Below are 27220 nucleotides of genomic sequence, written 5' to 3'. Positions count from 1 at the left end.
TAAGAATTGAACCTTCTGAAAGGGCATTTTCTGTGTTTTTGAGAGAAATTTAGAGAAAAAATCAGAGACAAAGTTTTTTTCTAGCATTCTAGCTTCTGTGACGTTGCTGGTGATACAAGTAAGTCCGCCTTGAAAAAAATCTTGAACATTTAAAAGTGGACCTTCAAGCCTGAAAAAGTGGACCTTCAAGCCTAAAAAAGTGGACCTTCAAGCCTGTGGGGGGGTTCGGACGAACCCCCTGAACCCCCCCTGGCTACGGGCATGTTTACATGTATGCAGAAAGTTGTATTTCCCTTACGGTAAATGCCACGGATGTCATTTTGAGGTGTAGGTACCTTTTAGAAAGGTGAGCACACCTGGATGTTCATTATGCTAAAAAAAAAATCAAGTTTCGATTTTTAATGGCAAAGCGCGTTATATGCTATAAACGCCTCTAAAAAGCAACCTGAAATTTTCGGAAAAGTTACGGATTTCAGCTGGAAATGATGTAAAAGAACTTAATAACTTGTTCTAGTCATAAAACAACCCATTACAATTGGTTTGGGCGAGAAAAATAAATAAAGTTTCGATTTTCAATGCCAAAGCGCGTTATATGCTGTAAACGGCTCTCAACGGCTTCAAATCAATGTACTGTATTACGCAAAAAAAACCGACCAAACTCTTGTTTTTGATAGAGACGGTTTCTGAATGATCCACTGTGCCTTGGAGCTCCTGTGAAAGTCTGTTTTTGCATAGGGGAACACAAGCTCCATTTCGGACAGGAATGACTTTGCAATAGTTCACTCTTGGGCAGACTTTTTTTGCACAGGGGTGATTTTGGAACAGTCGATTTTTGCATGCGGATAGAGATGGGCAAAATATGCTGTATTTGCTCTCGCAAATGTTGCCTTTCTAGTTTAAAATCATTAGGTTATGCTAATTGTAGCCATTGGGGTGCAATCGCTACACTTCTTCTGTGACCATCTTGCACACACTTGGGTGGACCGTGGACCCCAGTAGCCGACTTATACAAGAGGACCAAAGCTACACTAGTCTTTAAAACACTCAACGGCATGACCCCTCTCCACCTTACTGCACTGTTTAGCCAACTCTGACATTCACATTCTCAGACACTCACAATACCAGCCTCGGAGCACAAGGCGGCATTCAACTACCTAAAGCCTAAGCCTTGTCGTGCTCTAGAGCGGTGCTCTGGGACTCTTTATCGACCAGACTAAAATCGGCAAGAACACTTTAACTCTTTAAACGACTATACAGAGAAGAACATATGACTTAAGCTCCTTTTACTTCTCAATGAATCGTTATGCTTTCCTCTTGTTTTCATTTGATTATATGATTTGACTTATATTAGAGTGACCCATATTTTTGACATGAGTTTTCTTCTAATTTTCACATTGATATGCAAATTCCACTTCGTTATTTGACATTTAAGTTTGCTTCATTATTTGATCCTCCATCATTATGTTTTGACTCAATATTTGTAGTCTATTAAGCTATCGTAATTCCAGTTATTATCTAATCATGATTTCTGTTGTTTGATGAATAGTTATATTTTCAAGTCAATCTTCATTCCTGTATTATTTGACATCTTTATTGTTGCTATGTATTTCTATGTAAGGGGTTGAACACCCCAGGAATCTTTGAAAAGCGCCACGAGGCGAAATGTATTTAATTAACTGAAACAACCATATTTGGGTAATCAATGAGACAAGATAAAACGATCAATTTAGAAAGGCTCAAAACACTTCATGGAGGTATGAGTTCTCCGAACTCATGTTTGTTCTGTATACTCAGTAAACCGCCTCATGGCATGACATGGTATATCCACAGATTTATTTGATCCACTCACACCGGGAAGGAAACCCCACTCTTTCTGAAAGCTAAGTACTAATTTTCACCTGTGGTAGTGAGTGAAGACATTGTGTGAGGTGCCTTTTCCAAGGGCACCACATCAACGGGACAAGTCAGGGGACCCTGTGTTTTGAACCAAGGACCTCTGAGTTCTTGGCAAAACATGCTGCCATTACTCCACCATGACGTTTGCACCAAATGTCCAAATTACAACAAACAGTCATCATAACAAGTTGTGCTGTGTTCTTTATTCAAACTGTGCAAACATCTTAAACTAACAGAAGTCTTGCTATCATTTACTGTACAAAATAAACTTTTTACAACCAAAACAATCTCTGGTCTTGTCAATCAGTAAAATTTCTACAATTAACTTCATTCAAGAAAGAATTGCGACCTTACTGCTTCAGTAAAGGATGGCAACACAGACACATCTGAGATAACACACTCCACTCCCTGCATCATACGAATTCCGTAAAAATTTATATGTTTCATAGTGTTATGGATCATATGAATTAAATTTGTATGAATACTTACAGTGTAGACACTGCTGGTAAGGCACAATTCAATGTACACGACACACACATATCAGTGTCACTAGTTTTATTCTGACAGATATTTTGAATGATATTGAAGTGGAAACACACTGTTACAGCAAACATGTCTCTATATATATAGTACTTTACTGGCTCACCTGTTACAACATTGGAACAAACTGATGAGAATCTAATGGCTCAAATCCTGTGAGATTAGGAATGTTTTCTGGTAAGCACTTATAAATCTTCATCAACTCAACAAGTAAATACAGCACATCAAGCTTGGCTTGCAACAGCCTACAGAAGCCCCCATCTCAATCCCCACACTGCCTTATGTCTAGCCGCCTGTCTTCTCTACTATGTACACCATGTTGGCTGCTCCAATGGCAACCTTGGGGACGTTTCCATGACGACTGTTGTCTGAACAGTACACACCCCCAGGGAGATCCACCAGTCGTCCTGTAGTCTGAAATAAATAAATTCTCCTTCAATGTTCAGCACAGGATGATTTTCTAATGACCTAACGTTATATCTTGTTTGATAGACGTACACTATGGCAAATTAGTACAGTCACGTACTGTAAATGGCTTTAAGTTTGCAGGGACTTAGTTTCACAGAAGGGAGAAAATGGTGTGTTTGTGGTGGTTCTCATAGAAATAGACTAAGAATACTGTGGCAAAACGGCGACAACATCTTTTTACCCCCTGCTTGGGCACACATCTTTAGATACAGTATGGCCAGTAGATAATGACTTCTTGATGTGTGTATTCTTAAAGAATATGAAGACTGGGTCTGTCTTCAATTGTGCTTTGTCAATATTAATGCACATCCACAGCAAGAGGTGCCTCCAATACATAATTCAGAATACTGTGCAATGCACTTAACAGTACGTAGTGCTTAAAAGCAAAAGACAAGGAGGTAGGCAGGCAGAGAGTTATCCTTTTTGTGGTGGTTTTAAATGTCACTGCGGTGAAGAGGTCACTACAAAACTTGTGAATAAAAAACACTGAAAAAAGAAGCATGTACAACACAGCAAGAGGCAGTTCAGTCAGCCTCACTACAGCTGATGAAAGTCAATATTTCAGTGACAGCATCCGTTAAAGACTGTATGCTTTTAATGATTTGTTGCAAGGTAATCCAATTGTGACCGTAACTGACATCACAGTGAATGTGTGCAAGTTTCAGAACTGGTCACCACGTTCACTGTGTGATCAGTGCCAGACATAATCTAATGACCTTGCAAGAAAAAACTTGTGTCTGAAGAACAAATGGTACGGTGTTCAATAAGATCTAAGTATGTGCTCATGAATGCATACTGAATTGAATAATACTATCATTGTTGATGAATACTATCAGAAAATGTTGTATTTTGGTGTCATGCAGTCTTCAAAGGTGATTTAGAAAAAATACACTGGCCAGCAATTGACATGGCAGATGCTGCCTAGCTAACAATGATCACCTTTATATTATAATATGTCTATTGAGAACTTTGTTCAGGGGCTTGAACCTTTGGAATCCTACCTACCAAATGGGAAACATTAGACAGTCTTCATTCCTTTTCTTAAAGATAAAAGCAAAATGACAGATATTGTCTACTACTTTCTACAGTCTCTCTCCCATGGACCCAAGTACACTATAGAAGTTTAAAATGACATGTGACATGTGTGTTCCAAACTGTACTGGTCCATACTTCACATTAGGGCGGGGTTATTATGAACAACTTCTGCCACACATCTGAATTAAAGGCAGCTACATTTATCATGGTAGACTTTAGGGCTGGCACCTCAGGTTATACGGGATCCATAGCGTCATATTCTCTATAATAATCCAGAGTACAGAATGTGTATGTGCAGTAGATGGTGAGTACCTGTAGCGTGCCCCTGTCCACTATCCGAGCCATGTTGTGGTCACTTCCACCTGCAGTAATACAGGATCTCCCTAACCACTGGCAACAGTAGACCTGACAAGCAGCAACAAATACAGGTAAGAAACAGAACAAGGTATACAGGTCCTGGATCTTTTCTTTAACTTCTCAGCAGTAAAAACTCTTCCTGTTACATAATAATTTTACTGTCTTACTTACATGCTGTCTTACTTACATGTGAGCAGATGTCTATACTTTGTACAAAGGGAAAAATTTAATTCCTTCCTGTTAACAGAAAAGACCACATGTCGTGCCCTGACTGACCAGACAGGAGTTGAAGTCCGGGGGAATGTCCTTGATCTTCTCGGTGGAGGTGAAGTCCCAGACCTGCAGGGCGCTGTCCTTACGCCACGACCCCGTCAGCACGTGGTTGTGCTCCGGGTCAATGTCCAGCCCTTCCCCACAGATGTGTGGTCCAAAAATCTTCCTGTGGGGAAAGGTACACAAATAAACACACATCACCACCTATGTCTCAAGCCCACTGATAAAAAAAAGATGGTAAGTTTGAGCTCTATATTACAGGCATTTGGTACAGATATTCACAATACCAAATAACAAAAAAAGAGCTTACCTAACTGAATGTTTCACCCTGGAATCCCAGAACTGTAAAAGAAACAAAGAAATTTCCGCAAAGAAACAATGTTTTGAAGCTAGAGCTGTTTCTGCAATTGCCCTTTGACTTCCTGGGATTATCACCATAACGTAATGCTGCTACCTGTAAACTCTGCACAAAGAGTTCGGAAATCACACAAGCTTTCCAATGATATATAAATCATTAAAATTGATTAAGAAACAACGGAGATATGATCAACCAAAGTTACTCGTCCAAACTTTTTGTGACAAGTGTATATCTTATGCACTACCCAATGTCATCAACATTCATTCATCACATAAGTATGAGCTCTAGTACCTAGTCATGTACACATGTATGTCTCAAATCTTTGTCCAACGATAGAAGAGAAGAAAAATAGAAATTTCTTGTAATCTATATGGATCCGACTAAAATTTGTCTTTATCTCTTTGACACATCGATACATCGTTTTTGCTTTAAGTAAATACCTGTTGGACTATAGACCTTGCTAAGTCACTGACAAAAGGTAGTGGGTGCTACCTGAAACATCTGACCATTTCTAAAATCTATCCAGTTGCTTGAGCAACTGTTAATACATGTACTGTATATTACATTCCCTACACAATATTTGATGTTTGCATGGGGTATTTGGGCACTTTTTTTGTGCAACCAGCCAACAAAATCAGTCATGGAGCTAGTTGCACAAAAGCATGATCATAGCAAATGAAGTATCATTTTAAAGGAAAATATACAAGTTTTCCTATTAATGTTATAATAAATTATGCATTATGCGAATCATGAATGAAACATATGATCAAGGCAATTTGGCACCTGAGACTTCTGTGTGACCTACACACACAAGCAGCCTTGGTGCTCTACCCATGAATGGCTGATCATGATAAGCACAATATCATTGTAAAGGCCAATAAGCAAGCTTTCCAATGATATATCATGCAATCATTGCAATGCAGCTACTAATATTCATTGAGATATGACCAAAATTAAGTTTCTGAACTCATTATGTTGAGTTTATATGATTATAGAGTTTATTTGCAGCTCAGTAACAAGTCAGCCAGCAGCAGGGCAAGGAACAGGTCATCCAACAGGCAAGGCTGAGAGTCAGGTCAGGATTATAAGGCGTGTCTCTAACCTGGATGGTATCGTCCCATCCACCGCTCAGAAACACACCGGGGTAGGCAACAGCATTGGGATGATACAGGACACTGAACACTCTTAACATGTGGCCATCCATAACTGTCTTGTCTGGACTGCAAGCAAATCATGTAGTAATGGTTAGGGATTCTGTAATCACCATGCAGTCAGGAGGAAAATTTTGTGCACAAAATAGAATTAATCTTACTAGTATCCGTCTTTATGCCAGACCTGACAGTTTCATTGTCCACAATAGCCATATCAACTGTAAAAGTGTAATAGTCACCTACTAGCCTTAAATCAGATCAGTAAGAGTTACTGTAGATCAATGTCCTCGGCGTGGTCAAATATGCATGTCGACATGGTCCCACACTGACCTGGGTTCAAAGGTTCGGACCATCTTCTTTGTGGCAGCGTTGTACATGTGCAGCTGTGCGGGGGCGCCCCCTGTCACAAACACATCGCCGTGCGGGGAGAAACTGGCCGCCAAAGTCTGCCTGTTCTCATGGATGGTGTGAAGGCACGACCCTGTCGATGGGTGCCAGAACTTCAACACACCATTGGCATCTGAAAAAGCAACAATAAAAATATCACAGAAATTCGATGTTCCTTTGTTTAATTATGCTCCTTGGAAGATTTTGACAAAAACACCCCTGCAGTTCTAACTATAAACATTTGTATCTGGCAAAAAAAAACAAGACCACAGCACGTCCAGGTAAAAAAAAATACAAACAAAAAAAACAGTTGTGCTGCAGTACCAAGGTCATACCAGGGGATCCAAAATCGACCTTGGCTTCTATCTTCCCATCACCTACCAATATACCAAATATCATCACAAGCCATGCAGAGGTTCTTGAGTTATACTGACTACAAAAATCTGGAAACACAAAGTTTAACACACAAACAGACAGACAGACAGACACACCCCAAAAAATATCTCCATTTTAACAATTATCGCTGCATTGAATAAAGCCATTGCAGATTGTCAATAAGTAGAAATTGTCCCGACATACATCTATATACTATATAAGTAGGGTTCTAATAGATCTGTCACCATATACTAGACTAGTGCTTGGTATTACTGCTGTGAGTTTGAAAAAGTCATGATGTATTTCTCCCATGCATTAACCTGACTCTACCTTATACTAATACATGTAGCCATGAGAGGGTGTTTATACTTAGTACATGTATGTAGCCACGAGAGGGTGTTTATACTTACATGTAGCCATGAGAAGGTGTTCATACTTACATGTATGTAGCCATGAGAGGGTGTTTATACTTAGTAATACATTGTATGTAGCCATGAGAGGGTGTTTATACTTACATGTACATGTAGCCATGAGAAGGTGTTCATACTTACATGTATGTAGCCGTGAGAGGGTGCTTATACTTAACGTTACATGTATGTAGCCATGAGAAGGTGTTCATACTTACATGTAGCCATGAGAAGGTGTTCATACTTACATGTAGCCATGAGAAGGTGTTCATACTTACATGTAGCCATGAGAAGGTGTTCATACTTACATGTAGCCATGAGAAGGTGTTCATACTTACATGTAGCCATGAGAAGGTGTTCATACTTACATGTAGCAATGAGAAGGTGTTCATACTTACATGTAGCCATGAGAAGATGTTCATACTTACATGTAGCCATGAGACGGTGTTCATACTTACATGTAGCCATGAGAAGGTGTTCATACTTACATGTAGCCATGAGAAGATGTTCATACACTTACATGTAGCCATGAGAAGGTGTTCATACTTACATGTAGCCATGAGAAGGTGTTCATACTTACATGTAGCCATGAGAAGGTGTTCATACTTACATGTAGCCATGAGAAGGTGTTCATACTTACATGTAGCCATGAGAGGGTGTTCATACTTACATGTAGCCATGAGAGGGTGTTCATACTTACATGGAGCCATGAGAAGGTGTTCATACTTACATGTAGCCATGAGAAGGTGTTCATACTTACATGTAGCCATGAGAGGGTGTTCATACTTACATGTAGCCATGAGAAGGTGTTCATACTTACATGTAGCCATGAGAAGGTGTTCATACTTACATGTAGCCATGAGAAGATGTTCATACTTACATGTAGCCATGAGAAGGTGTTCATACTTACATGTAGCCATGAGAAGGTGTTCATACTTACATGTAGCCATGAGAAGATGTTCATACACTTACATGTAGCCATGAGAAGGTGTTCATACTTACATGTAGCCATGAGAAGGTGTTCATACTTACATGTAGCCATGAGAAGGTGTTCATACTTACATGTAGCCATGAGAAGGTGTTCATACTTACATGTAGCCATGAGAGGGTGTTCATACTTACATGTAGCCATGAGAGGGTGTTCATACTTACATGTAGCCATGAGAAGGTGTTCATACTTACATGTAGCCATGAGAAGGTGTTCATACTTACATGTAGCCATGAGAAGGTGTTCATACTTACATGTAGCCATGAGAAGGTGTTCATACTTACATGTAGCCATGAGAAGGTGTTCAAACTTCTGCCCATGGTCAGTAGGGATGAAGGTAAGGCTGGTGCAGGGCAGGTGGGCATCACGGACTTCCTGGTCAGTCAGGTGGTACAGAGCTGACCCATCGTGGGCCTGAAAGATCTGGACAACATCCATCAGAACAAGCAAAGGCCTGTTCTATCTACATACAATAGTTTCGAGGGAGATTTCAGGATCTCTATCCAGACTTTTACACATAATGTATAAATCAACCACAGACAATGGCACGATCAAAGTACATGTACTTTGTATTGAGTGCGGCACTAGAAAATGAAATACATTACAATTTGGCAGCGCATTGCACGAATATAGTGATTGTGTTTTTTGAGAGTAGAAATGATTGTGTGTTGTCGTGGCCCGCCCTAGAAATCACCGCCATGCACCAGTTGTAGCAACAGCCAATCAGAGAGGCGTAAGCGCAAATACTTCATGCAAGATTTGCATGTACATTGCAATGCATGTTGGGGCGGCAATCAATTTGGAAGATAGCGCATTATGTAGTTGAAAAAATTTGTCCACGCAGAGCTGTACTTCACGCGATAGTGGTTGTGCTAATAGCTCCATGGAGCAAGGCTATCAATACAACCCTACGGCAGATGTTTTCCAGCTAGCTCCGTAGAGCTGGCTCCACGCACTTTCAATGAAGTAACGCATGATTCACGTCACCCCCTAGAAAGATTTAAAAACCTCTGGTGAACGATGAATATTTAGCTTCATAAAGCTGGCTCAACACACTTTCAATGCATATGCATGGGTCACAGTCCTGCACCTGAAACAGAATGCCATGAGTGTCAATGTTTCATCATGTGGCTGTGCACGATTTGTTCCAGTACTTTGGTTAAGACTAAGACAGCTGTTTAGCTGTTTAGCTACCCTTTTAATATTGACTCATCAAGCTGGATGCCCAGTGCATCAGCCTTTTCATTGGGCTCAGATGTTAGCACCCCTGATGTCTTAGGGCTGATGTGCCAGTAGAGTCTTGTCTGATGGATTTGACCTTGCTCCAGAAGGCCTCATGGGATCTCCTCGATGTTCAAGGTCTCTAGATAGTTGGAGACAAGCCTCTCTCTGCTAAACTCTACAAGCAACTGGCTAAAATTTGGAAATCATACATGTACATGTACATTTCAGACAGTTTTCGTCAGTGACATCAATCTTCAATATTATGTTGGTCACCTAATGGCTGGTTTAAGCGCTGTAAAAAGATGTACATGATTATACTATAATAGAATATCAAAGAGGACAAATTCAAGAGCGGTTCCTTTACCTTAATGGCTCCGTGTACAAGTCCAGCAGCCACAACTGTGCCATCATAGCTGTACTTTACACACAGAACATTCTCATGGCCACAGTCACTGAAACAATAACAACACACCATCAGCTGGACAAAATCGGTACTTCACACACAGCACATTCTCATGGCCACATGTACAGTCACTGAAACAATAACAACACACCATCAACTGGACACAATCGGTACTTCACACACAGCACATTCTCATTGCCACAGTCACTGAAACAATAACAACACACCATCAGCTGGACACAATCGGTACTTCACACACAGAACATTCTCATTGCCACAGTCACTGAAACAATAACAACACACCATCAGCTGGACACAATCGGTACTTCACACACAGTACATTCTCATTGCCACAGTCACTGAAACAATAACAACACACCATCAGCTGGACACAATCGGTACTTCACACACAGCACATTCTCATTGCCACAGTCACTGAAACAATAACAACACACCATCAGCTGGACACAATCGGTACTTCACACACAGCACATTCTCATTGCCACAGTCACTGAAACAATAACAACACACCATCAGCTGGACACAATCGGTACTTCACACACAGTACATTCGCATTGCCACAGTCACTGAAACAATAACAACACACCATCAGCTGGACACAATCGGTACTTCACACACAGTACATTCTCATTGCCACAGTCACTGAAACAATAACAACACATCATCAGCTGGACACAATCGGTACTTCACACACAGCACATTCTCATTGCCACAGTCACTGAAACAATAACAACACACCATCAGCTGGACACAATCGGTACTTCACACACAGCACATTCTCATTGCCACAGTCACTGAAACAATAACAACACACCATCAGCTGGACACAATCGGTACTTCACACACAGCACATTCTCATTGCCACAGTCACTGAAACAATAACAACACACCATCAGCTGGACACAATCGGTACTTAACACACAGCACATTCTCATTGCCACAGTCACTGAAACAATAACAACACACCATCAGCTGGACACAATCGGTACTTCACACACAGCACATTCTCATTGCCACAGTCACTGAAACAATAACAACACACCATCAGCTGGACACAATCGGTACTTCACACACAGCACATTCTCATTGCCACAGTCACTGAAACAATAACAACACACCATCAGCTGGACACAATCGGTACTTCACACACAGCACATTCTCATTGCCACAGTCACTGAAACAATAACAACACACCATCAGCTGGACACAATCGGTACTTCACACACAGCACATTCTCATTGCCACAGTCACTGAAACAACAACAACACACCATCAGCTGGACACAATCGGTACTTCACACACAGCACATTCTCATTGCCACAGTCACTGAAACAACAACAACACACCATCAGCTGGACACAATCGGTACTTCACACACAGCACATTCTCATTGCCATAGTCACTGAAACAATAACAACACACCATCAGCTGGACACAATCTGTACTTCACACACAGCACATTCTCATTGCCACAGTCACTGAAACAACAACAAGACACGGTATCAGCTGGACACAATCGGTACTTCACACACAGCACATTCTCATTGCCACAGTCACTGAAACAATAACAACACACCATCAGCTTGACACTGATATTATGATTTTGTTTGAATCCATGAAAATTTGGCATCTATCTATCTTGCTTGAGGCGCACAAATTGCACTGTAAAGTACGAAAGACCAAGTGAATGGTAAAAACATTGTGTAAGAAGCAAAAAGGCTATTTTGCGCGACAACAAGCCGTGCGACAATGGGCTGTGCGATAACAAGCTGTGCGACAATCCGCCATGCGAAAACGAGGTGTGCGACAATGGGCCATGCCATAACAAGCCGTGCGCCAACGGGCTGTGCGACAACGAGCTGTGCAACAATAGGCCGTGTGACAACCAGACTAACTACGCCCGCTAAAGGGAGAATATTTGCCAGGGTTTCATTTGCGGGCGAAATGTGATCTTCACCGTGGACTGCCTCCGTTGCAGACTCCTTCCAGCTGTCTTCTTTTTCAAGTTTCAGTTTTATTATTACGCCGCTGGTGGGCGACGCCGATTGTCTGGAGGTGAAATCAAGGCCCTCGTACATTGTGACTGCTTAAATGTTTCCTGTGAAGTTGTTTCCTTTTGTTTTGGGAGGCGAAAGAAAATATGAAGTACAAAATGGAAGACATGTTCAACAAAAAGTTATATGTTAGTTGATCATGAAGAGAGCATATAAGAGTAGAGTTATCTCCTGGTTGAGCACCAGAAACTTTGTACATCCTTGTTTTGAGTTTGCTTGGCTCCCAACCTTTGAAACGAATTTGCAACTTCAAGACCAAAACTTGAATGTACGCTTGCTGTCGCACGGCTCGCTGTCGCACGGCTTACGTTGTCACACAGCTAGTTGTCGCGCTGCATACTTTTGTACTGTTGGCCTTTCATAGTTAATAACTCATTTGTACAAGAGACCCTGTAAAGTACCCATTCACAAGTCCTTCTAATATATATCCCTGGTTCTATACACAGGGTGTCACACGCAAAAGACCAAGGCCAATCGTAGGGTGTCAGGAGGGGCTCATGTTCCCCAAAAAAATCGTGAAAATCTACCCCACTGAAATAATTTCCCACATGTTGAGAGGAAAATTTTGGTAGAGTGAATACTGGAAATGATCTGATAATTTCTTTATTAATATATTTAGGGACACCGTGTATCAATGTATGACCCACAAATTGTCACATAGCAGACTGAGCTCAATCCCACACCTCGGCACAGACCTCCAAAGTGATTTGGAAAGTCTCAGTCTTCATATGAACTACATTGCATAAAAAATGGCAAGGTGATGAATACTCTAGACTGCAAAAATCAATAGGACAGAAGGCAATGGACCGTTCAAGTCGAACATCATATCGAACATATAGAACCCCCTGTTCTATTTGGAACACCTAGTGGACAGAAATGGCATGTATGGAGTAGGAATGTATATCTGTGACAGGTTTTCTACTGCATTGGCTGCATGAATGCTCAGAAAAAAAATCGACTTAAAAAAGAAAACATCTCGGGCACTCATTGGGAAGGAGCTTGTAACGTACACATAGCCAACTACTACTTATAAGTAGTCCTCAAGTTCCGTCACTTCTGTATACGTAGCTGAGTGTAGAACTGATTATATATGAATGTAACACGGTAAGTAAAAGCATAGTTAATTACTAAAGATCATGCAGCTGTAATTCATGCAGTCAACACAGTGGGGAACCTGTCACACTAGATATACGTACCCTGTTTTACACTTGCATCGGCTGCTTGTCAATAATTGGGCACTGATGCCCACCAACAAGGTAATGTTATGCGACGCAACCCGCTTACGCATTGACCAAAAACATTACGATTTCATTGTAACTACATCTACCCCCTCCTCAAACAACCGTACTCAGTGGATACAGCCGTCCACAAAGATTAGGCATAGCATTTTTCTTTGGTCCGCTCTGAAAGGGTTTCAAAGCCATAAAAGCTCAACAGAAGTCAGTCGGCATTATCAACAGCCATCATGACATTCACAAAATCTATGGGTTATGATCATGAAGGAAAAGGTGAAGATAATGTAATAAGAGGTTGAAAATTTCCTGGACGAGTCCTATTATACAAATGTTATTTCTTGGGCCTTTGTGCCCTTGACAATTTATGAAATAAAGTGGACAAGTGAGTGGCAAATATTTCCAACTGGGAAAAGCCCTGAGGCCACTGCATGTTTTTGACATAGCACGAATAGCCAATAAAAACAAAGAAAGGTGAATGCTGACATCTGATGACTGTACATAATACATTATTGTGTAGAGCTTTGACAATGGAGGCAAGGCATGACTAGACTATCAATTACCCATGTTGTCTTACTTAGTCAAAGGGTCATGGGCTCTGGTCCAACATGGAAGGATAATTATAAGTGTAATCCAGTAACACAACACAATTACACATACACACACACATGCACACACACACACACACACACACACACACACACACACATACACACACTCTCTCACACACATACACACAGTCACACACACACACACACATACACACACACACACACAGACACTCTCTCACACACATACACACAGTCACACACACTCACACGCACACATACACACACACACACACACAGACACTCTCTCACACACACATTGTTGACAGCCACTCTGCAGAGTATGGCAAGTCTACATATTAATGTCATGTCAGTTCATCAGTTCTGTTGCAGCCGGGCTTTCCTAGCCCTCCTCTTGGCCTCAGCGGCTGCTATCCTCTCAGCTTCAAAAGTTGTGACGCTGTTGTAGCTCAGCTGACGCCAGGTGCATGCGATCGTTGCAGAGAGCTTCAAAGTTTGTGGGGTCAATGTGACCCTTCTTTAAGTAGTGTTTAAGGGTGTCTTTATACCTCTTTTTCTGTCCACCCCTAGGTCGTGTCCCTTGATCCAGTTGACCAAACAGGGTCTGTTTGGGGAGCCGGTTCTCTGGCATCCGGACACAGTGACCAGTCCATCGTAGTTGGTTACGCATAATGAGTGCCTCAATACTACAGGAGCCAGCTTCAGCTAGCACACTAGTGTTGGTACGGTAGTCTGTCCAGGATATGTTCAGAATACGACGTAGTGAGCGTTGGTGAAACTGTTCGAGAGTCTTGAGATGTCGTCGATAGGTGACCCAAGCCTCGCATCCATAAAGAAGTGTTGGGAGCACTACGGCTTTATAAACTTGAAGCTTTGTTGCTGTCTTCAGGTTTTTGTTGTCGAAAACCCTTCCCCTTAAGTTTGCAAAGGCTGCGCAGGCGCTTCCTTGCCTGTGTGAAATGTCATCATCAATGTTTCCTCTGTTGTTAATAGTGCTGCCAAGGTAGCAGAAGTGTTTGACACATTCAAGGCGTACTTCATCCATGTAGAAACTTACTGCTGGTAGTTGTTGCCCAGGAGCACAAACACAAACACACACAAACGTATGCACTCTCAAACACTCACACTAACACACACACACACTCAGTGTCACAAAACTAACACTCAGTAACAGCAAGCTTAAGGTTCACTCCACTATCATTAATAACAAGACCTACCCACCTACCAAATATCAAGACAATCCATCCAAGCCTTCTCGAGTTATGCTGTCCGTTACAAACAAACACACAAACACACACACAAACAAACGCTACCCTCTGCATAACCTTCTCGGCAAAGGTAATTATAGTAGCATTCAAGAAAAGCACCCTTATATACCCAAAAAGAGAATTTCCAGCTCCTCGAAGGCCCAAACTGCAGTGAGATAGGAACAAACACTGACAAGACTAAGGTCTGCTAGGCCAAAAATAGTTACTAAAGTATTGGAGGCAGCGAGGAGAACCCTATGCTTATTGCTGACTGTTGCACACATTACCCGTCCACACGGGAGTGTGATCATTTCAGAAAATCTCCATGCAGAATGCATGAGTACATGTACAGAAGATAGAGTGGCCTTTCAGCAGCCCACTGATCTCAACACGATTGAACACCTCTCAGTCTCTGTGATCAGCTTGGGCGAGCTGTGCTTGTAAGAATGATCAACAGAAAAACACTGGTTGACCTGCGACGACTCCTGGTGGAAGAATGACCAGGGACCGCGTAACAAAATATTAATGTGTTTTGTTGATTCAAGTTTCATAATGAATCATATTACGCTCATACACACAAGTCACTACCAACAAAATAAAAAATCCTCAATTGAGTGATTGACTCAAGTTCAGTTTAGGGTAATCTCTGCACTTTTTTTATGTAACCCGCTCGCATAAGCAGGCCTCAGGTGCTCTTTCCATTAATTTACAATCATAATACGTATATATAATATATTATGTATCAGTGTTCTGGCCAGCCTGAAATTTTTACCCATCATCCTAATTTTGTTTGATGGAACATCCTGTCAAGTGTTTAAGGTGCAACAATCCTAGGGGGATGCGGGCATGCTCCCCCAGGAAAATTTTGGAATCTTAACCCTCTGAATCACTATTTCCTGCATTTTGAGGGGCAAATTTTGCTGGTACTAGTGGTAGATTAAGCTTAGTTTAATGACAACTCTTTTGGTGAAAAATTACAAAACTCTAAGCTCTTTCTGTAACGTTGGGTAACATAAATTCGGGATTTTTCCGATAATGGTTGACTGAAATCAATCTAGCAGAACAATAAACCATCCTTTTTTTCTATTATTCTGTCAGTATCATGTACTATCTTTGCACTAATCATATATATGGTAGATTTTGTCTCTAGTCGTGCTGACACCATAATATTTCAACTTGAAACTACCGCCTGCCGCACGCACAATGACGGTGCTGTCGGACAGGGGTGAACATTAATTCGGGAGAGAAGATTCGTCTTGAATATCTTACCGCTAATTACATTTTATACAGCAGCTATTCGTTCCATCCTTGGCTTGAGGAGAGTGCTATGGATATAGACGTGTCCAAGTAAAAAAAAATACACGAAAAAACGGCCGTACCGCACACATCAGGCCTACGGGAACAACCCGTGTGTTGAGTCGGTAGCTATAGAACGTCAAAGTCGACATCCACCGTCATGGCAACGTGTACATCATTCATGGCAAGTTAGCCGGATGCCGTAGCATTGATAATACTACTATGTCCATGTATTCCTTGTTGTGTTAGGAGCAAACTTTGAGGAAAATATCGTCCACAGTCCACAATCACACGCAACATTTAGACAAAAAAGTGTTCCTCGCAAACCTTTGTCGTCTGCTTGACAACAGGATTCTGGGTAATGATATGGCGGCGGGAAAATACACGTGCCGTAGGTTGTAGCAACAAAGAGGGGTTTTGATGATTGATCACACTTAGAGTCCAATTGCAGGTCAGCAATTTTAAGAAAATAAGTTGTCTTGTAAATGATTGTGTTTAGCAGGAAGCGGATGTGACATTTGTCTTATAAAACAGCCGACAACGATGTAGTGTGATTCTCCCACGAAGCCCTCAGACTGTTCCAATAAGGGACGGAGAGTTTTTGTCCTCGTCGCCTTCTAATGCATGCTTATCGAAGCCTTTCAGACAGTGTTCTGAATACGTTAGTCTGTCAAGTTTGCATTTCTAGCGGTATTACTGATGTTGCATCTAGCACATATCCCTAAATACCCCGTTTTCGAAAAATCCCGAATTTAAGTACCCCACAAATTTATGTTACCCAACGTTAACTAATTACACGCCAATTTTTTTCCGTCAAAAATAACGGGTTGGGCAAAATTTTTGTCGGTCATGAACAACAAAATTCCGTCAAATGACCGGCGCTGGCTAGAACACTGGATATTATATCCTGAGATGGGAGACTTCACCCCAGCGCATGTGCAGGTTAGGTAAGAAACCCAGACCGGGTCAACACCAGGCTGATACATGTTAGTAGTACTACTGGAATGTTATGTTTGCCTACAGTTTCTGGAGGATCCTCAGGTTGCCCTCACAGGTGGGTTCAGGCCGTTTGTCGTGGTTGCCATGCCCGTCTCCGTGATCGCTTCCTGACATCCCGCTCAGCACAGACGCTCTCTTGGTAAGCCTCGGAGAGGACTGCGGAGAGTCCCCCGCTAGTGCTTGGAGTAGGTTCAGCATTGTTGTTGGCTGCACCACTTGACTCTGAACAGGGACCAAAACACACACCAACAACTTGCAATTTGCAGAATACTTGTTAATTGAATGATCTTTTACCAAAATGTTATTTAGTTAACGTTAGATGTATTAGTAATCACATATTGCAGAAAACTGAACAAATTGTTTTGAGCCCAGTACTAAGTACGCTCTTTATATATAAGGCCTCTCAAACATAATGGGTGGATCGATTTGGAGTCACATGTAGTTAACAATCAAATCAATTAAGTGGAAAAATGCTTGACATCTTACACAAACTCTAAAAATTTTCGTTATTTGAGGTTATTTGTGAAATGAAGCGTTGTGGAAACACTGAACGAATCTGTTCTGAGCAGGTAATACTACAACAAAACCTAAGTGTTGTCAAAACACAAATTAAGAGGAGAGCATTAGTTACCTACTCTGTAACTGTAACCACGATCCCTGAGTGAGGACGCGACGCAGGAGACACAAGGATCGACGGAATGTGGAACAAGGCTGGAGGAACTGGAGCCGGAGGACTAGACTGACATGTGAGGACAGCTGAAGGGCAGTGGGGAGGGCTGCATGACGCCTGGTTCACCTGTCGGCAGGTGTGAAACACATACAGGTCACACAGGTAATGTCTCGGGAAAGGTCATGACCTCAACTATACCATTAAGTATGGAGGGGTAGAAGTCAAGTCAGTAGGATGTTTTAATAATCACATTGTCGACAGCTTTGTTTGAATGTTAGTTCGTCATCTCTGTAGTATTTTAAGAAATAATTTAAGAATGAAAGTAAAAAATATCGTTAATTATATGTAACGTTATTGCTGAAATGTAGTTTCTATTTTTCATCATTCGCCAAGGCACTGATGATGAACTGGTCGAACCAGATCTCCGGGCGCATGCGCCATCTAGCGGATGACAGATCTTAGTGCAGTGGTGTGTTGACACGAAGAGTTCTCAAACTTTTCTCTCAAACTTTCCCCCTCTTTCAAACTTTTTTCAACGGGAATATGAAGCTGCAGGTCGTCTTGGTGTTTTTCTGTGGATTTCCCATGTTTGAAGGTGCTAAGAAGACAAAGGATCTTGAGATCCGGGTCGATTATAAGCCTGAAGAATGTTCGATCCATGCGGCCCTGGGGGACACCGTGTCCGTACATTACACCGGCTACCTGGACTCAGGGGCAGTCTTCGACTCCTCCCGACAGGACGGCCGGGAACCCATCGAGTTCCAGCTCGGGGCCAGGAAGGTCATCCCGGGCTGGGAACAGGGCATCGTCGGCATGTGTGTGGGAGAGAAACGGAAACTGGTTATCCCCCCACACCTGGCTTACGGGAAGGAGGGCAGGTGCGTTCCAATCAATCAATCAATCAATCAATAATCCATTCATTCACCATCCATTCATTCATTCGATCATTCATTGTTGCCATTCATCCATCCATTCATTCATTCATCCATTTATTCAATTTCGATCATTCATTGTTGTTCATTCAATCATTCTTTCATGTACTTTATTCCTCTTGGGAAACAATATAAAATCACAATTTTACTGCCTCCCTCGACTGAAGATGGTATCCTGGTATCCAAGTATATGATATAATAATTATAAGTGCACTTAGAATGTGATACAAGACACTAGCACATAAGTGATTGCTAGACAAATGCAGAGGCGGCGGCACGAAATTTTGAATGGGGGGGCGAGATAACTTGAGATGAAATATCAATACTAGGGGGGTCCGGGGGTATGCTCCCCCGGGAAATTTTGAAATCTAGACCCTCTGAAATGCTATTTCCTGCATTCTGAGGGGCAAATTTTGCTGGAAGAGTAAGCTAAGTTTAATGCCATCTCTATTGGTAAAAAAAATGCAGAAGGTTTTCAGCTTGATTTTGGGGGAACGGCGCCCTCCCGACATATTTTTTCGCCAGAGGCACAGCATGCTCCCACAGGAAAATTTAAAATTCTTGACTCATTGAAACGCTATTTCCTGAATTCTGAGGGGCACATTTTGATGGTAAAGTAATCTATATTAAGTTTAATGACATCTCTATATGTGAAAAAAAATACAGAAGGGTTTCAGCTTGAGTTTTGGGGGACGACGCCCTCCCGACATATGATTTTTCCGCCAGAGCGTGACATTGAAAACTTTAAAATTTTGACCCATTGAAACGCTGTTTCCTGCATTTTGAGGGGCAAATTTTGCTTGACAAAGAAAGCTAAAAAGGTTAATGACATCTCTATATGGGAAAAAATACAGACGGGTTTCAGTTTGAGTTTTGGGGTGCGATGCCCTCGAACAACATATTTTTCACCGGCGGCAACGTTCTCCTCCGGGAAAATTTTGAAATCTTGACGCCCTGAAATGCTTTTTCCTGAATTTTGAGAGGCAACTTTTGCTGATAGATTGAACAAATACAGAAGGGTTTCAGCATGAGTTTCAGCAGGAGGGCGACGCCGTCCCGCCATCTACGCCGGCGGCACAACAATCCTAGGGCGCGACAATCCTAGTGTGTTAACGTACGTCGGAGAAAATTTTGAAATCTTGACCCACTGAAACACTATTTCCTGCATTTTGAGAGACAAATTTTGATGGTAGAGTAAGCTAAGTTAAAGGAACCAAAACCTTGCCCTGGGGAAGTCGTAAAGGGAGTGCTCCTACTGTGAGCTGCCCAGCAGGTTGAGGGCTGGATTAATCCCCCATAACCACATAAATTCATAAAAGGATTAGATGTCTGCCAGCCTGGGACAATAGCAGGGACAGATTACCATAATAACTGTCAGAGAATTCAAACTTTTTTCTGTACTGGTTTTTCTATGAACAGAATCAAACCATGCAGAATGGCCCAGATATCTACCAAAAAGTCACATAATCCAAGGAAGTTTCAATCAGATAAGATCCCTTGGATAATCAAGACAATGCTATCTACAACTTTCAGTTTGGGGGAAGCCAACCTTGTTCAAATTTTCAAACTTTCAAATCGACCCTGTCAACGTTGTGTTAGAGTGTCTAAATGGATATAAATTTCCAATGTCTTCCCAACATTAGCCTAGGTTGTGTGTCTAGAAATATGACTTGGGATTTTTTGCGTCTTCTTGTTGTTGTAACCAGCATAGAATAGGGCTCTGTAGAACAGTACATATAACTGCTAGCCAATGTCTCAAACTAAATTGCAAGCCAGTGTTGTCATTACTTTATTTCTTGGCTAACTGTCCTTCAAGCTAACTTCTTTATGTGTAGCCATACTTCAAATTCTTATATGTTATCTATAGAATTCAAACATAACTTGAAGAGTAACTTGTACATGGTAAACTTTCTCAGCCAGGCCTCCACTGATGTGCACTGTACGGCTGCCAGACGCATACTGAAGGCTATAGTTTACATTATCCCGTATTTATATAGTTTTACTGGGGTCTTTAACAAAATCTCTGTCAGTGAAAAGATTCACAAGGGTTTCAGCTTGATTTTTGGGGGGGCGACGCCCCCCAACATATTTTTCGGGGGGGCAGTCGCCCCCCTTGCCCCCCCTGTGCCGCCGCCACTGAAATGGATTGACTGAAGTAGTTATCCATTGTACCATTTGTGTGATTCGTTACCAGGTTATTACCTTCACCAAGAAGGTTAATATGCATAGGGTAGCGTTTGTTTGTATGTAACCAGCATAACTCGAGAAGGTTTGGATGTTTGGATGATGTTTGAAAGGGAATTTGCATAATCAATGGAAAAAAGTTATTCATTTAATCAATCTTTATTCCTGTCAACATCACAGACAGGTTTGTCTAAAAGGAATTCACTAACATTTCTGTCTGATGAAGTGGCAAATAATTAGGAACTTTTCTGGTGTGAAGCCAAATTTTCGGCCCCTGCCAAATAAATGCCCCAACACTGCTAAGGGGGTTCCAGCCCTTCCTCGACCCTAACCCTAATCGCTAGATATATCAAAAAACATTTACCCTAACTCCATGCACATGCACTACCCCGCGAAGCAGAAATCTAGCAGGGTACTAGTTATTTGGCGTCACACTGGCATGGATGGTCGCTGCCATGTTGGAATTTGACATCATACAGGCTCCATCTTCTATAATCTATTCATTTCCAGTTGTTGACATGAGGTCATTGCTCAAGTTAATTTGTAGTGACGAGTCTGATAATTTTGGGTGATTAATCCTACCACATTGCATGCTGAATAGATGGGTGTTGCATGATTAGTTGCAGGGCTAAAAATTCATTTTTGTGGATAGGTGCACTGGTAACGTAAAGATTTAGGTGCACAGAAGTAATTTTGGGTGTATTGGGTCATAATATAAATTAATTGGCAAGAAAGCTTGGCAGCCTTGTCAAGCAGCTTATTTCCATGGATACGTGTTGTGGGCTGTAATATTTTCAGACAAAGACTGACAATATTCAGTCTTCATGATATTGGAGGTGAAGGTACCATAATTACAAAAGGTAACTAGAAAGACAACATTTGCGAGAAAATACAGCATGTTTAGCCATACTCCTCGCCATGCCAAAAATGGACTGTCCCAAATAACAATGGACCATTTTAAAATACTTCCACTAAAAAAATGGATCGCCCCAGTCCAAAATTGAGTTTAAAAACAACTAGAGTTCCACGAACACATTATCTTCGCCAAATAATCAAAACTTATTGTGGAGAGTGATTACTGTTTTCACAACATCTACACACCTGCAAAAAATCATGAAGATCCATCAACGTTTCCGTCACTTTTTTTGCCTACATACAAACGCACAAAAATTAAAAGTCCGCTGCAGTACTGTTGAAAAACGCAAGGTGAACCATTTTTGAAGTTGACCTCCCTTAGCACAACCACTACAAACCTACCAAAAATCATAAAGATTCATCAAAGGTTTCTTGAGTTATGCTCTTGACATACATACAGACCCACCAAACAGCTGGCTCAACCGAAAACATAATCTACCCCGAGTACTATAGTACTCGGCGAAGATAATTAGTCTCTCCATAATACATAGGAACTGGGGATGTGTATCTTTGTTCAAAAAAGAGTGAACAAAGCCATGTAAGCACATGTCCTACGAATTCCAATACCACATTAGCACACCTGCGCCAGAAATGCAAGATAACTTAATTAAGTCAATTGGCCAATCAGGTGGTTGCAAGGGCCACAGGCAGGCCAGGTGCGGTTGGGGTCACTGACCTTTAGGTCATATGAGGAAAATACCAAATGTTCTCCCCAAAATACCCTGCAAAATCGTATTTTGAAGTGATATATGCCAAAAGTCGAATGGGGTTCTTTGACTATTTGTTCAATGTACCCCCATAGCAAATTTCAGGTCATTTGGATGTATTTCCAGAGCACAAGAGGCCAAAATGTACGTTTTGGTCAGAAAAACCTCAATAAAATCACTATCAAGGTCAATATCGAAAAAATGAAAAAAAGAAGGTTGGGGGTATTTGCCAACACTACCTTTGTACCAAATTTCAGGTCATTTGGTCAAAAAATGACAGAGATTTTTCGATTTGAAGATTTGACAGGAGAAGGAGGAGAAGAAACCTGAGTAAAAACAATATGTTGAGCCATACTAGGTATGGCTAAACATAAATACACGGAATGTGCGCATATGATTTGCATTACTTATGCAGAAAGTTATATTTCCCTTTTGGTACATTGCTACAGATGTCATATTTGGAGGTGTAGGTACATGTAGCTGCTAAGGAAAGGGGAATATACCTGGACGTGCATTATGCTAACGAGGACCTCATTAGCATGATTTATGCAGAAAATTATATTTCCCTTACAGTACATGCTACAGATGTCATATTTGAGATGTAAGTAGCTTTAGCAGAGGTGAATATACTAGTAACAGAATGTGCATTATGCTATCAACATCATTTGCCTAATGAAACGTTGTATTTCATAGTTCCTTAAGTTTATTAATGGGAGGGAAATATCCTGCATTTTCTCAAAAATGATGCCTTTCTAATTTATCATACATTTTTGTATAGCGCCCATAGTTTTGTCTCTACAGATACACATTTTCTGTTCCAGATCACCAGTTATCCCTCCCCTGGCCACTCTGACCTTTGACACGGAGCTGGTGACCATTGAGAGGGTGTCCTCGGCGGACACAGTCCTTTCCTTTCTGAGTTTTGCTGCGGCTCCTCTGGCTATCCTGGGATTTGTCTACTACCTGTACAACAAGGCATCAACTGCTCCCACCAAGAAAGACCTGAAAGAAGAAAGGAAGAACAAGAAGAGAAAATAGTATAATTCATGATATAATTATAAAACCTACCAGAAAATCAGTGCCTTGCACCAGGTTTCTTATCTATAGTATACAACTAGATAATGGGGATATAATATTCTTTAGATAGAGGTAATTCTGGTGGCTTTGGTGTACTTTAAAAAGTAATGTTTAACTTAAAGCAATACTGCATTTGACAATTAGTAGACCATCTTTATTGATGGTACTTTTGAGCCACATGGAAAGACCAAATACAATGATTGAAATTGCTATGACATGATAGGTAAACAGTACGAAGATGACATTTCCAGAATCATGTCGGATAAAAATCAGCAATTCCTGGGTACTGAGTAATTATAAGTTCTTTCAAACATCTGTGTTTGATAAAATCTTGCAAGTGTGGAGCCTACCTATGTATAGGTAACTGTATTAACGTCGTATGTCGAAAAAGTCAATGTTCACCCAGACTGAAATCATTGTGGTTATTTTTCTGCAGGCGACGCCCCTCTAAGAATCAGCAGGAAAAATGTGAGAAATACTCTAGAAACAAACTGTGTTTCTCCATTTTATACACTTGAATAATAGTGACAAATGCACAGTTTTAGTAAAATCTTTTATCGCAAAATCAGTTTGTTCATTTCCATCATTACAAAGAAGCAAGAAGAGCTGAATCCACATACTAGATTCTAATACGTGCATCTCACCTAACATTAGTGATGTAGAAGGGCGTAGCCTGCAAAGAAATGATCACAATAAAGTTTTGATGGATAGAGGTAGAAAGATTTACAATTTTTAGTTATGGCTTCAGAAAAAACTAAAGAAACATCATATGTAACAGCTGGAATGAATATTATATACAACGATACATCAGTGTAGAAAAGCTATAGTTAAGATAAAGTTTAGTTGCAGTCAGTAATATTGTCATTCAGCATTTTGTTATGATTTTAGACTTTCCGACTGATGCAAGTAGAGTCACTTTTCACCAAGAGGGTTTTTGAATGATATTTGTAATAATTTTGAATTATTTCTAACAAAAGAATATCTGAGCAACACTAGTTCTAAATTTTTCTAAAAGATTGAATACGAAAATTTGAATTTATTCAGATTCAGTTAGATAGTTTAGAAACATTTTGAAAGATACTGCACAAAAATCTCTTTATTTTGAATAATTTCTAAACATCTGCACGATTCTTTCAGGTTTAGAAATATTTACAAAAAATGGTAGGAAATGGTAGAATGGTGATTGCCCCCATAAATGTAGGTGCTAATCCGGCCCTTCTGTCTGCTTTTGTATATCTTTAGATTTCACTGCAGGACACTGTTGGGTCCTTTGTGGAGAGCATTCTTCCCTATACATCGCAATGATGTGTGAATTGCTTTCTTCACAGCCTTTTGACCTATTTATAAAGATGTTACAAATAATGCTAGAAAATGGTTAGAAATTGTAAAGAATTGTAAATAATGGTAGAATGCTGTTACCATTATTTAGAAACTGTTAGAACTATCATATTCCACATGAGGAATATTTCTAAAGTTTTAGAAAAGCAGAGGAATATCTATAAAGTAGAAATCACATTCAAAATATTTCTGAAGTATAAAATCTCTCACACAAATAATTACAATAGATTGAAAACACTTGTAAATTATGACAATAACAACCCTCTTGGTGACTTGGAATGGACTCTACCAGATTCACGCCATTTACAAATATGGCATTATAGAGTCCATTCCAAGTCACCAAGAGGGTTTTTTGAAGATATTTGTAATAATTTTGATTATTTCTAATAAAAGAATATCTGAGTGACAATAGTTCTATTTTTTTTTTAAAGATTGAATATAAAACTAGAAAGGCAACATTTTCGAGAAAATGCAGGATATTCCCCTTCCATTAACCAAAAAAGAAATATGAAGTCGCAGCATGAATTATGCAAACAAGGTCCTCATTAGCATAATTTACATGCAGGTGTATTCAGCTTTTCAAAAGATACCTACACCTCAAATATGACATCCGTACCATTTAAGGGAAGGTAAGGGAAATGCAAGGTTATGCATAAATTATGCAAATGAGGTTCTCACTAGCATAATTCATATCTAGGTGTATTCACCTTACCTAAAGGTACCTTACTTACTTTACTTTGGTACCTATACCTCAAATATGACATCCGCAGCATTTTCCGGAAGAGAATTATGAAGTTTCTCCCCAAATTATGCAAATTAGGACATTAGCATAGAAAGAGAAGAAAGAAGAAGAACGGGCGAGCAAAAACAGTATTTTCCCTCCAATGGAGGGGAATATAAAAATATAAATTTATTCAAATTCAATAAGATAATTTGGACATATTTTGAGAGCAACCGCTCAAAAATCTCTTTATTTAGAATAATTTCTAAACTTCCACGTGATTTTCACTTTTATAAATATGTACAAACTAGAATTCCACGACCCCATGACGTCTCCGACTGATGTTAACCTTTTTAAATGGCATATCATGAATGTTTCCCATTTATCATACAAATAAAGACCTCATTTGCATGGCATATGTCAGTTGATCAACTTTTCTACCCAAATAACACAAGTTGTTCAAAGTATGAAAGTCTTTCGGCTATTGACGCATTTCCTCATAAATTATGTAAATGAGGCCCTCGTTTGCATGATTTATGCCTGATAATGTCCACATCTACTTAACTTCCAAATGCTATAAGAATGAAATCCCCATTATTTACCATTATGGAGTTATTATAGTATTTTGCCATTAATTATGCAAATTATGTATTCATTTGAATAATTGATATTTGTCGATATTTCTCTCTATCTCAGTTAAATGTGACGTTTTTGAGAGTCCTTTCATGGAATGCAGCGGATTTATAAACTTTCCTCATTAATTATGCAAATTAGCTGCTGATTTTCATAATTAGCATTTGATCTTGCTAAGAGCCAATGTCTGTAAGGATCAAACAATAGTGCTCACGGTCAAAAAATCGATTTGGATCATATTTTGCACAGAGAGAGTACTTGGCTCACAACCCCTGAAAATAGCTTTCTTTCCACTCAAGACCCATCGTTGCCATGGCAACTTCCCAATAAATTTTTTGGGGCCAATTTTGGCAGATTTGTGTATGGCGACAACATAGAGATCGGCAAAGTTTAGGGCACGCTCACTGCCAAATTCTTTAATGTGGCGGAAAGCTCAAAAGGATTATGAATCAGAAAGTTCCAGAGTTCTGTGGAGCCTCGTAGAAGGTGATTTCTTTCAGGAGAACAGGCGAAAATCAATGAGTGCGCGGATGTTAAGAATGTTAAGTCATTGTGGCCTAATTTAATGTGAACAGAGTTGCCCGACTGTCACGAAAGTACAGCCTCTAACGGCCTTTATGCTGAATGTGAGTTTTTCATGCCTGCGTGTCACATCTTATAAATGCCCGCTGTTCTGGATCAGCTTCACATGCTAGTAGCGGAGACTGGTTGTATTGCATCAAAATGTAACTCACGCATAGTTTAAACACCCGACCGTACTTGG

The 27220-nt window shown here is 40.5% G+C and overlaps 2 protein-coding genes across 3 annotated transcripts; one reads left to right on the top strand and one right to left on the bottom strand.

Moving 5' to 3' along the window:
- Positions 1–2079: 2079 nt before the first annotated feature.
- Positions 2080–18140, bottom strand: LOC136444001 (uncharacterized). Of its 2 annotated transcripts, none has more exons than XM_066441393.1 (10): positions 17912–18140; positions 17303–17502; positions 9824–9911; positions 8520–8658; positions 6409–6598; positions 6030–6147; positions 4880–4911; positions 4573–4735; positions 4252–4344; positions 2080–2850 (listed from the first exon to the last, which is right to left on the bottom strand). In XM_066441393.1, exons 2-10 carry the CDS (start codon positions 17476–17478, stop codon positions 2722–2724), a joined length of 1128 nt encoding a protein of 375 aa, XP_066297490.1. In that variant the 5' UTR covers positions 17479–17502; positions 17912–18140; the 3' UTR covers positions 2080–2721. The 2 variants fall into 2 exon arrangements, with proteins under 2 accessions (XP_066297490.1, XP_066297489.1); XM_066441392.1 differs by having other exon boundaries at positions 17916–18140.
- Positions 18141–18369: 229 nt separating this feature from the next.
- On the top strand, positions 18370–24757 carry LOC136444002 (uncharacterized). Its single transcript, XM_066441394.1, has 2 exons — positions 18370–18828; positions 23510–24757. Exons 1-2 carry the CDS (start codon positions 18494–18496, stop codon positions 23724–23726), a joined length of 552 nt encoding a protein of 183 aa, XP_066297491.1. The 5' UTR covers positions 18370–18493; the 3' UTR covers positions 23727–24757.
- The last annotated feature ends 2463 nt before the right edge of the window (positions 24758–27220 follow it).

Source organism: Branchiostoma lanceolatum, chromosome 10 (genome assembly GCF_035083965.1).
Source record: "Branchiostoma lanceolatum isolate klBraLanc5 chromosome 10, klBraLanc5.hap2, whole genome shotgun sequence".
NCBI classification, from domain to species: Eukaryota; Metazoa; Chordata; class Leptocardii; order Amphioxiformes; family Branchiostomatidae; genus Branchiostoma; species Branchiostoma lanceolatum.
This window is presented reverse-complemented; position numbering and strand designations above follow the sequence as displayed.

Coding starts and splice junctions, on each gene's coding strand:
- LOC136444001 (XM_066441393.1), bottom strand. CDS start 17,478: ATGCTGAACCTACTCCAAGCACTAGCGGGGGACTCTCCGCAGTCCTCT. Junction 8,659..9,823: donor TTGTACACGGAGCCATTAAG/GTAAAGGAACCG, acceptor GATGTTGTCCAG/ATCTTTCAGGCCCACGATGG. Junction 4,912..6,029: donor GATGGGACGATACCATCCAG/GTTAGAGACACG, acceptor TTTCTTTTACAG/TTCTGGGATTCCAGGGTGAA.
- LOC136444002 (XM_066441394.1), top strand. CDS start 18,494: ATGAAGCTGCAGGTCGTCTTGGTGTTTTTCTGTGGATTTCCCATGTTT. Junction 18,829..23,509: donor GCTTACGGGAAGGAGGGCAG/GTGCGTTCCAAT, acceptor TTTCTGTTCCAG/ATCACCAGTTATCCCTCCCC.